This window comes from Pangasianodon hypophthalmus, chromosome 16, assembly GCF_027358585.1.
Source record: "Pangasianodon hypophthalmus isolate fPanHyp1 chromosome 16, fPanHyp1.pri, whole genome shotgun sequence".
Taxonomy (NCBI): domain Eukaryota; kingdom Metazoa; phylum Chordata; class Actinopteri; order Siluriformes; family Pangasiidae; genus Pangasianodon; species Pangasianodon hypophthalmus.
In genome coordinates, this window is record NC_069725.1 from 6,901,301 (window position 1) to 6,913,733 (window position 12,433).

The following is a 12,433-nucleotide window of genomic DNA, read 5'->3' on the forward strand; positions in this document are numbered from 1 at the left end:
ACTATTCATCCAATGACCCTTCTTTCTTTTTTTTTAAATAGAAATTAAATTAATAACAGACAATATTTTTCTTCACCCAAAGTATACGGGGACTGGTTATCTTCATCTCACTGTTTGTTCTGGTTTTAGTCATTTTTTATTTTGCTCTAATTCTGTCAGATGCTGCTTGCTGGCATAGATACAATATCTGTGGACATTTCTGTGCATTGCTGCATTGCTGATTTACATTTCTCATTAATTTCCTATTAAGGTTCCTCTAAATGTATTTAAGCATATTTCCTTTTCTTGATGAGTTAAAGTGAAATTTCCTCTTGGGCTTATCACGATGTTCTCCCCTTAAAGCTGACAGAAGGTGCTGTGTTAGATGGAGGTGAGAAATACATGTTTTGACTGCAGGTAGTTTTCAGACAGAAAATCCTACAGATTTGCTCCGATTTGCATCCACACCCAGGGTGTCTCGACTAGCACTGCAGTCATCTAATGTAAGTTACAGATCTGTACGAAGCAGCAGTAACTAAACTCTAACGTACAGCAAAGAAAAGATTTTTCACCCTTTTGCTTGACTTGTTTCTTCATTAATGAAAGTGGCTTCTTAAAAAAGAAGTAGCTAAAAACAGCAAAAGCTGGTGTAGACAAAAAGGACATAAAAACATAAATGAAATTCAAATAAATTAATTAAAATAAAGTCTCATAATTAAGGGCTTGGGGTTGCGCGGTGGTGCAGAGGGTAAAGTTGCCACCTCAGAGCTTCAGTTACGCTCTGTGTGGAGTCTCACATGTTCTCCCATGTCTGTGTGGGTTTCCTCTGGGTTCTCTAGTTTCCTGCTTCCTCTGAAAAACATGCCATTAGGTGCATTGGCTATGATACATTGCCCATATGACTTAAAGTGTGTGCATGGTGCCCTGCAATGGACTGGTGACCGATCAAGGTTATATTCCTTCCCTTGCACCCAGTGTTCCCACGAGCCATTGTGCCCCTGACCAGGATAAAGTGCTTACAGAAAATGACTTAACATAACTTACGTTAATGTTAGTAACATCATAATGGTTCCATGTTAACACACGTGGAATAAAAACTGTATGGCCACCATGACCCTAATGAAACAGTTAAAGGATAAAAAATAAACTAAAGAGAATAAGAAAATATACTTGTTTTGATTTATCTATTTAGGTCAGCTCATCGCCAGTGTTCTGACAAATTGTCCTACCTATCGAGACGTCCCACCAAGGCTTTCTGCACATACGCACTTCACTTTTGCACGCCCATAAAGTCATGCTTCATATAGTTTAATGCTGGAGGCATTTTCTGACAAGAAAATTTACACTACCAAAATTAGGCTACCTAGAATTTTCTGCTGGAGGCATTTTCTGATGTCACAATAAATGAGTAGACAAAATACCACAAAATACTTATGGTGTTGTTTTTATTTTATGAAAATATATAAATACATTCTATGGAAGGATAGTTGATAAGCGTAGGATAATTTATGGGAGGCTGTTTCAGGCGAAACAAAGAGACTCACTCACTTGTACACACACACAAACACACACACATACTACTTGTGCATATACATATGAAACACCTGCACATACACACCCTTTCTCATACATTCATACTGAGGCACATATTGAGTGCATGCATGAATGTGTGTGTGTGTGTGTTCATGTGTGCATGTGTGAGTGCACAAGAATTTTCAGTGCTCCGGGAAGTCATTTCATTGTACCAAGAATGCCCAGTGTTTATGTACAGCGAATGTTTGTCAGTATCTGAAAAGTTTATCACAACATCATCCTATGACTTCTTTTAGTCTTCAAGGATGAACAAACAATTTTAATTGGCCTGTCAATAGTTCCTAATTCAATTTTTTTCCTTAAATTGCTCATTATGTGTAACTGGTAACACTACTATGGCATTTTTACACCCTATGCTGCATTGAATGCATGCATTCTGGCAAACTTTTCAAATACTGACAAGCATGTTGTAAAAAAAAAAAAACCTAACTCTAACCCTAACCATTTCCCTACCACCAGTATGAACGGATGAGAAAACGTGTATGTGTTCAAGTAGTGTGTTTCATATGTATGCACAAATAGTGTCTGTGTGTGTGTATGTGTGTGCGTATGTGTGCAAGCAAATAGTGTTTCATATACAGCATATGCAAGTGTGTGTGTGTGTGTGTGTTGTGTTTCATATATGCATATGCACATGTAGGTGTGTGTGCAATTGATTTATATACATATGCATGTATATATATACAGTAGCCTATATATGTATGCAAGTAGTGTTTCATATATACAGTGTGTGTGTGTGTTTAAGTAGTGTTTCACATAGGTGCGCAAGTAGCACGTGTGTGTACAAATAGCGTTGTATATATATGCACAATTAGCACGTCTGCGAGTGTGTGTGTGTGTGTGTGTGCGCGCGCGCGCTCTCGCGCAACCGTTTCACTGTGTTTGGCCCTAAACGGCCTCCCGTAAAAAAGTCGCTAGCACATCGGCCCTGTAGTCGCTCCCGCGCGTGCTCGCCGCCAGGTGGCGCGCGGGATTTGTGCCAAGCTGCGCGAGCGCAGAGCTGACGGGACTTGCGCGGTGTACGACAGCGCGCGAGCGCCAGCGGCACACTGTAACCGTAGGAGAAGAAGCGTTACAGGGCGCGAGCCGGACTGTGACCGGGTTATGGCATGAATCTGAGACACGAAGCGCGATGAGCTGCTGAACCCAAGCACGTCTTGGTGAGTGACAGTGTGTGTGTGTGTATGTGTGTGTCTTTATAGCTTACATTATCTGTGTACATGCTGTGTGTGTATGTGTGTGTGTGTGTGTGTGCGTGTGTGTATGTGTGTGTGCGCGTGCTTGTTTTGCGTTGCGGCGTTTCAGTGAGCAGCTACAGCAGCATTATCAGGGACAACACAGGCTATTGCATGAATATTCACACACACACACACACACACACTGTAGCAGAAAACACGATGGCGCTTTAGTGTCACTCCGCTTCCCATCTCTCGGCTCTACATGAAGCGTCAGCGCGCGATGGCTTGTGAGCTGGAATCTGAAACAGCGCCATGAATTTCCCCTTTAAACATGTCCTGTAGGCGCATATCTACCCTCCAAGGGGCTTTTTCTAGACTGTGACATCAAACAGTGTCCGTTTTTAGTCTACATTGTGTCGAATTTTAATCTCCCCTCCAAAAAAAAAAAAATCTAAAAGAGTCTGCAAGCCCAAGTCTGAGCCTCTGTCCTACACCGCATACTAGCGTACTAAACAGTACGTGAAAATAGTATACATAGCCCTGAACATGAAGCTCCCTCCTACTCTTTAATAATGTAGTATGCATTTTAAGATGTACTCTAGGATTTCAGGCTAGAGAGCTCAAAACAGAGTCCTAAACAGCTTTTTGCTATTTAATAATCATAAATAATAGCAAAGGACATGACATCCTCAGATGAATACACAACATTCAAATATTCAAATATTTACAGCAAAAACTGGTGTCATGGTAAAATGATGACTTTAATAACAGGGTTATAATGTCAGATCATTGTTGATCAGTGTTATATAAGTACTAACAGGGACCAGCAATACTCTGAGAAAGTGTCCCATGTAATTTATCAGGATGTCAATATCATAGTCATATTGTCTATAATTTCACAAGTACACTGAGTAGAGTGTTAAATATTGGATTGTATCCACTATCCAGTGCAGAGGTTCTCAAAGTTTCTGCAGCTAGAGAAGCCTTTGACTATAAAAGAAATCTGGACCCCATCAGTACACATTTCTATGACATACATATAACCTCTTCAGATCATTTAAATGTGTAGAAGAATATTTTGGCTATTAATTATCACTATGGAGATTTTTTTAAAAAAAAAATTTATGTGAGTTATTTGGATTTGGATTCAATTCAAGCAACCAAACAGGATAATAAATATAACTCAGTAATGCTCAATAAATAATTGATTTCCAACAGTGTAATAAAACTGACAAAAAAAAAAAAAATCCCGCATCCCACATGTTGTGCTTCACAGACGCCTGGCTTCAGAACCATGGATCTAGCGTACTAACCTAGCTAACAATTTGGGGTTAGCAAAACATTTTATAAACAACACCGTTCGACTAATATCTGGTTCCTGGAATGTTTAGAGCTTTTTTTCTTTTTAAAGAACTTTTGAAGGTAATGTTTATATATTGCAGTTATACCAGCACTATCAGGAAAAAGGGTACTAAACTGTACTGTCCTTGTCACTGGGGTGGACATATATATATGTATATGTGTGTGTGTATGTATATATGTGTGTGTATATATATATATATATATATATATATATATATACACACACACACACACACACATATATATATATATATATATATATATATATATATATATATATATATATATACACGTGTATATATATTTAGTACTGTTTTTCTTAGGATGCATTTTATTTATATATATATTTGTATATATTAACAGCAGGAACATTTGTATATATAAATTTTTTTCTAGCCCCGAACATTTGAAAAACATTGTGAAGCTAACCAGTTTTATATCACGTTTTCACAACGTTGTAGGAATGTTATTTTTGTACCATTACATCCAGGCCTTTTAAGAACATCAAATCCATTACAGAATGTTCTGATGGCATTCTCTGTTAGCTGGTGTTTATCCAACAAGGAAATATTTAGTGTTCTTGTATGTGATATTTGATATTCTGGATGTTTTTGGGAAAATCTTTAAAAGTCAAAACAGCTGTGAGTGATCTATGGTGTTTTGCTGATAGCGTAATTTGTTGGTGGGAACGGGAACTCCATGAGAACTTTTTTTTCCCCTAGCCTTGTATTTGACAGCGACTCGCCATGTTTACTCATAACACACATCTTGTAAAGCACTCTTTGCTCTGATCTAATATTATGCTCTGTACTGTCTCTGTTATCTCTCTATCGAACAAACAGACTCGGGCAGCTCAGAGATGCGGAGCCATCGGCGTTCGGCTCACTCGTGTTATTTGTGCTATTTGACTGTTTGCTTAACTGGGTGTCCTGGATCTCTCAGTCACACCCTGTGTGTGTTCAGACCAAGCTGCTACCATCAGCTCTGTACACAGGGTTAAATGCTGGACCTGGCTAAGGAAAGCAGCACTGCAACACCACCAGGAAGCCAAGCAGGTAATGTGACCTCTATAAGAACGCTAATGTTTAAAGTTTAGCTTCCTGGTTTATTTGACATGCGCGAGAAACTAACATGAACCGTCTGTGTGATGCTTTTAGAAAAAAAAAAAAACATTACATTGCCACGTTTCTGATCCGAATTAATTTAATTCAATTTAATAATTGAGTCAAGGGCACTGCTGTGTTTTTATACGCGCTCATTACCTTTCACCCTCTGTTTCATTCAGGATGTCTTGGGTCAGTGGCTTTTTAGTCACCCGTGCGGATGAGCACAAGACGGCGTGGGGTGAGCGTAATGGCCGTAAGCGGTGGCGTAAGAGGGACTGGCGCCGGCGCTACATGAGCTGCCTGGCTGACCCTGAAGCCGCCGAAGCTCCGTCCCACGCAGGAGCCGGTGCTGGTACGAGCACCTTCAGCACACGCTGTGTCTGGCAAGAGGACCACTACGGGAAGAAAGGAGATCTAGCCATTGAGGATGGTGAATCCAAGAGGATGAAGGAGGAAGAGGAGGACGAGAAGGAAGAGGACAGGGAAGTGGGCACGGCCGTTTTAGGGTGCCTATGGCAGCTTGCGCACGTTTTCCAGTCCAAGCAGTTCGAGTCAGCCAAACTGGAGCGCCTCTACCAGCGCTATTTCTTCCGGTTGAACCAGAGCTCTCTGACCATGCTCATGGGTGTGCTCGTGCTCGTGTGTGGACTCATGCTGACATTTCACTGTGTGCTCAGGACTCCGGATGTAAATGTCGCCTACGTGTCGGTACTTTCTGTAGCAATGGCACTCTTCCTAGCCATGATGGTGGTGTGTAACCGCACCGGCTTTCACCAGGACTGCATGTGGATAGTGAGCTACCTAGTGGTGGTGGTCCTGGTGGTGGTGCAGGCGTTCGGCGTCTTCATGGTGGAACCACGCAGTGCCTCCGAGGGCGTCTGGACTTCCGTGTTCTTTGTCTACATCATCTACACGCTGCTGCCCGTGCGCATGACAGCGGCGGTGCTGTGTGGAGTGGCGCTCTCCTCCATCCACCTGATCACAGCCTGGCGACTCAACCTGGAGGACAGCTTCCTCTGGAAACAGGTATGTGGTAATGATCTTCCTGCATGTTTGTTATGCAGGCGCAAGCATAACATATGGCATAACAGCAGCATATTGCTAATTGGGGTGGGCGTGAAGCAATTTTTTCCCACCCTCGCTCACTATTTTCCTAGAAATAGTGGTGTAGGTGGAGAGAAGCAACAGTTTTTGTGACATTGAAAATCCACCAGCTTTTCAGCCAAGGTCTCATTTTTTCCTCCTGGCTTTGTGAATGTACACTAAATACTATACAGCAATTCAATATAAACAGACTGCTACACCCCAGTACTAACTGACTAAATAATTTTATCTATAAACAAATAATTCACTTATGAAATGTGAATCATACGGGATAAAGGCCATTAATTTGACAATGATATACTGTTTGGATAATTTTACTGTAATAACAAAAGAATCAATAGACAATCTAACAAAACTAGTAAATACAAAGCAAATACCATTTCCCCCAAATTTATTGCCATTATACACACTGGGAATTAGCCAATATAAACACTGTCATACATGCTCATGTTTGAGTGAACACACACAATAAAGTGTGACAGAATACACTCGTAGGTTCTGTCAGCCAGATGGTTATTTTTACTACTAAATATAGTAAACTTGAAATCTGTATGTGAAATCTAATTGTAGACTGTGGAGTCTGGATGCAGACGTGCACCCTCAGCCCCAGTGACTTCACATTTAATGCTCTGCCACAAGGGCCAAAGCAACTCAGCAGTCAGTTTCTGCTAGTTATGTCAAGAAGAGTCAGACACTGTATTGTCACGAAACTTTATTTTATATAAAAATCGTCAAAGTATTAATCCCTTTATTTCTCTAACACAAAGTTAAAATAATATCTAGTCTACCATGGTTGTGAAAGGACAGTGCAGGTGAAAAAGCTAGCTTCCAGCTTGCCAGTTATCCACCTTAACATTTCAATATTTACGAAATAAAAATGAAGCTTCACAGTTTTGCATCACAGAACGACAGTTTTGTTATTTTGTTCCGTGAAGGTTTTGTATTTTTATTTATTGGCTGTTGGATTTTCAAGGTGGAAGTTAACTGTACAAACCAACAGCTTTCAAACCTTTTGACAGCTCTTACGTTTTGTTGTTCAATTCCTACACCAATCCGGACACTTGTCATTCATCAGTTTGTATGCATCGTCAACAGTTGTAAATCATATAGATGGGTCAGATTTCAAAACAGTAGTTTGGCAAGAAGAGTCAGGAGAGTGGATCTGGGGTCTTCAGATTCGTAATGTTTATTGTGTGCTTTCATCAGGAAAATGTATAACCTTGTTATTGTTATATATAAGCTACTCTTGGCACGCTTACCAAAAAAGACTATAAAGAACATCTATATATACAGCAAATGGTGCTATTTTGGGGGACTTGACTTTTCATACATATTTAATGTTATCCAACATATCTGTCTAACAAAGAAGGAATCTCTATGGTAGGCTGGTTAGCTAGGCGCCTATAGCTACTGACGAGCAAACATTAAAATGACCTGCATATGATACGACACAAAATTTTGCAGTACACAGTTTACCAGCGCACATATTTGCATAATATTACTCTATGTGACGCAATTAAATTGTAGTTTATGTAAGAAATATAATATATACGCGGTGGTTTGGGAAAACCCATCGGATGTTGCTGTGGCTGAATTCTGGCAAACAGCCAAAAACAGACAGAAAACCAGGCTTTGGGTGAAATAGTGTTTTTCTGTTTATAACACCATGAATATATTGCACCAATAGGATTTAGAAATGTTTTTATTTTCTTTTTAACCTTGCTTTGGCTGTTTGCCTGCAAAGATCATGTTTGACACACACAGTAGTAAGAGTCACTCTGCATAAAGATGTCTAAAACCTCGCTAGCTAAGTGGGATTTCCTCCTGCAGTGAAATGCACGCTTTGATCAAGTTGTCGGAGAGCTACATGCCATAGCGAAATGGACACAAGCCTAATAAATTCAGTTTCTAATCAGATACCGGCGGTCAAAATGTTTGTGATGTTCCTGCGCCGCAGTTGAAATGGAATCCTTCAGTGCAGTTTTCTCCTTCGCTTCTGGAGCTTTCTGGACATTTTAAAATGCTATCACTTTACTCATGAATGAGACACACGCAAAAGAGAAACATATTTCAGGTCAGGAAAGTCTCTAGTTTTCAGATCTAGTAGAAAATGATGAAATTTTGACTGTGTGCAGGATTTTCTTAGGGAACCACACAAATATTACAAACCATGCATCCAAATTCCACTTCTAGCTGCAGAAACGATTTGACTGTAATGGCAAATCCTGCGTGTAACATCAGGCATGGATCAGGCGTGGATATTGACGCAGCACCTAAACACACCTCTTGATAATGTATTCATTTGAGCCCCATCATTTTTACAATTACTCATTACCACCTGCACTGCTAGTCACAAAAACAAAACAAGTAATATATCAATGCAAGTAATATATCTGTCGTGCACACATACACATACACACACACACACACACACACACACCCCAATGCCACAGTCTTATGCAATCATTTTGTATCTATGTTCAATTACTAATAGGGTGTATTAGTAATAGGGTGGAAAGCTATTGTTTTATATTGTCCAGGTCATTTTTTAAAATCCTGGTCACACAATGCCACAAGCACAAATAAGTTAGTGTAAAAACTACTTATGGCCTTTGAGGCCATTTGTCACTTAAGTATTTATAGTAAGTAATGATTATGCTGCAGGAATGCTAATGAACCAGAATCTTTTGAAACTTCAAGTTATTTACTAGCAAATCTGTTTATATAATCTGAGCAAGAGTCATGTAATTTGATAGTATGTCAGTATATGCAAATCAGATGAGATACTTCACATGTGTTTCGGGTTTTAAGGGCTAAAATTAGTCGTGAATAGTCAGACAGCATGTTTACCAGCTGGATATTGTCACTGTGTCACTGTGAGTTTAAACAAAGCATCGTAGCGAAACTGCTGGTGAAAAAAAACCTGCTTATTTTACACGGTTTAAATAATCAGAGTTATGTGTTTGATCGTGCCGGAGACAAAGGGATTGGGCTTCCTCATAACACGCTTATTTAGCTTGACATATCAATGTAAGAACTTGTGATAAATCATCCTTTTGGTGGCATTGGGCCATGTAAAACGCACACACAAACACTCACACACACACACACACACACACACAGGTAAGTGATAGAGACCAGAAATCCTGAATAGGTGCTTTTTTCTTCTACTTCTTCGTCTTCTTCTTTTTTGTGTTATTTTTTTTTTTTGTCCCATAAGGGCCAATTAACTCCGAGGTCTTGCATGCACATCAAAAATGAGAACAGCTCACTTTGATCTTATTCTCTTTTCTTTTTTTTTTTATTTTTTGGTTCTCCAGCTAGCAGACTGAGTACTGTGAGCACTAGGGCTGCTGATTTATTAATCATGAGTTTACTAAGCTTGTGCTGTTGGGAGTTTTTTCCCTGGAAAGCTGAGCTGTGAGCTCTCTGCTTATTACCCAGCGTGATAGAAATGGATCAGGGGATTGGCTGCTGATCGACTGTCCCCGTGTCCCACAGCATGTCCTGCCACAGTTTCGGCATAGACATTTCGGATCAAGTTCCAACCCTCCAGGCAATCAATGCAGGGAGTAAAGTCCACTGGTCATGGCAATGTTGTGCTCATTGTGGTGTTTGGGTTGGGGAAGGGAGGCCTCGATGTGATACAGGATCTGTGACACACAATGCAGGAAGCAATGTGGATCAGCGGGAAGTCTGAGAGGGCTGATTTGAAGAGCATATGCTGTGAGCAACTGGGTTCATTTAATAATAGTAATAATAATAATAATAATAATAGATATATTAAAATACTAATAAAAAAATAAAAACAAAAAAATGAGAGTGGAATGCAATTTATAAATGATAATTGCATTTCCACAGCATTTTAGAAACTGCTAAGTTTGTTAATATCTTGCAGGTTTCCAGGTAGAGAATTCCAAAGATTTTCCAGAACTTTTATGCTGCGTTCAACTAAAGCTCGTAATGTGGATTTTCCGAACTCCACCTAGGAAAACCAAAGAAAACACGCCCTCAACTTCTTACTTGGAAAGTCAGAAAGGTGTCCTCAGCCCCGAGTTCAGCACATGACTTCATATCAGCGTGGCTGCTCACACTGTCAACAAAATACCACTCCTCTACTTTTAAATGAGAGTGTAGTAGTATTTGCTTTAATCAGCATACAGACACACAGGTTAGTTCAATCTCTAACATTGATTATACAGTTTGCTCTTTTTAGAAGGTAGATAAAGCAATCACTCATATCACTAAAGTTAGCTGACCAGCTTAAGAGCGTTTGGTGCTCCGACAGAGCAAAGCTTTCATGGTGGTGTCTGTTTTTCATATTTTGTCGCTCAAATGTACAGAGGTTAAAAAATGTCTTAGCTCCGAGCTCTGAGTTAAGTAGAATGCAGTAATAATAATTCAAAGCTGACTCCGCCCCCTTTAGCTAAATAGCCTGAGAGTCTAAAATGTCACCTCATATGTCTAAAATGTGAGGCATTTGTGAGGCCATGAAAACATTTAAAAACTGGTAAACACATTTTACAATCAATTCTAAAAGACACAGATAGCCGTTGAAGGGATTTAAGCACAAGTATGATGTGATCCTGTATCCTGATTCTCACAGCAGCATTCTGAATCCATATTGATTTAATTATTTGGAAATTAATTATTAACATACATTTCTCAGTGTCAGCAATTACATTTTTTTATCTTATCTTCAATAAGGGCTGAAGCTTGTGTGGAAAAAAAAGCAAATTATGGCACACATTGTACATTTAATGCTTGTTACGCATGTAACAGAAGTGAACCTGGTTACCACCTTGTGTACGTGCTCATTCACGATGATATCCTCCAACAAAGCCACATAGTTGCATATGAAGCAGTATTTGCAATAAATACCACTGCAATACAGCTTATGTTTCCTAGAACCTTCTCGTCGAGCGAGTGCCTTGCACAAATATTAACACGAACTTCTCCACATGGAAATGCAGTAGATTTAATTGGTATAGTATGTCAGGACTCTACACAGAAATAGCCCATAATTATATTTCTCTCTGACTAATCATCTCTTCACCTGCTCACTGACTTTTGGTGGACTTGTGGTTGTGCCATATTCTTTCCATTTTTAGTAACGGATTTAATAATGCCCTGTTTTCAAAGAATGAGATTTTTTTTTTTATAAACAAACCTTGATTGATACTTTCCCAGAACTTTGTTCTGTTTGTATAAGTATGTTCACTAACAACCTCTGGGGTCTTCCAGGAAGAGGAACAATATTGATTTTTTTTTTTTCTGACTTCAACGTTATGGGCTATTTTTTGTAGATTTATGACATATAGACCCAATAAAGTCCATGTCAATTTCAGGTTGCAACACTATGAAAATGTGGAAAAGTTCAAGGGTGTGTGTGAATACTTACACTGTACATATATCCAGTGTGTTTACTGACATTAAAGGAAAAAAACAACATACTGTGTCGTGTGTAGTAAGGTGGCACGCCACTGTGAGCCACCACAACAGCTTTAATATGTCTTGGTATAGATTCTACAAGTCTCTGGAACTGTGCTGGAGGGATAATCATCATTCTTCTAACAAAACGTCTCTCCCTGTACTCACAGTTAACCTTCAACTTTGTCAGTTGACGTCAATTAATGTTGATGGCAGTGACAGGAAAAAAATATTAAAACACATTGTTCAGTATTGCATGTGTGTGCCATCTGAAGATGGTGATGGGGGAATATTTAACCCATCCCTGCTTTAAAAGGTTCTCCGAGAGCTAAAGTGATAAACATTTTAACAAATTGTAGAAGAGTGTAGGAAGTTTGAATGAGATGTTTAATCTCTGTCCAGCAACAGTAAGCTCACTTATACATTTCGCTATGAGAAAGGATTTGCTGTCTTGTATCTTTTCTCATCTGCACAGCTGTGCTTAACTATTTATCCTCTCACATACATACACACATCATCACTTCTGCCTAAGGAGACGGTCCGGCCTAATCAGTTCAGCGTGACTCCGCTCTCGGCTCCATGAAAAATGCAGCCAACATTTTAATCATTTTCACGCGTGTGTCTCAGTTCAGCGTGATCTTTGCATGTTAGAATGCCATCACGCTGTAATTGCGCTGGTTT

At 39.5% G+C, this 12,433-nt stretch overlaps 1 protein-coding gene across 1 annotated transcript in view; it reads left to right on the forward strand.

Annotated features, from left to right (window-relative positions):
• Positions 1-2,572: 2,572 nt before the first annotated feature.
• Positions 2,573-12,433, forward strand: part of adcy6b (adenylate cyclase 6b) — a 62,037-nt gene continuing 52,176 nt past the window's right edge. Inside the window, exons 1-3 of the mRNA XM_026920387.3 lie at positions 2,573-2,732; positions 4,955-5,167; positions 5,398-6,244. Coding sequence (XP_026776188.1) covers positions 5,399-6,244 — 846 coding nt within the window. The 5' untranslated portion in view covers positions 2,573-2,732; positions 4,955-5,167; position 5,398. The remainder of the gene's footprint in view (positions 2,733-4,954; positions 5,168-5,397; positions 6,245-12,433) is intronic.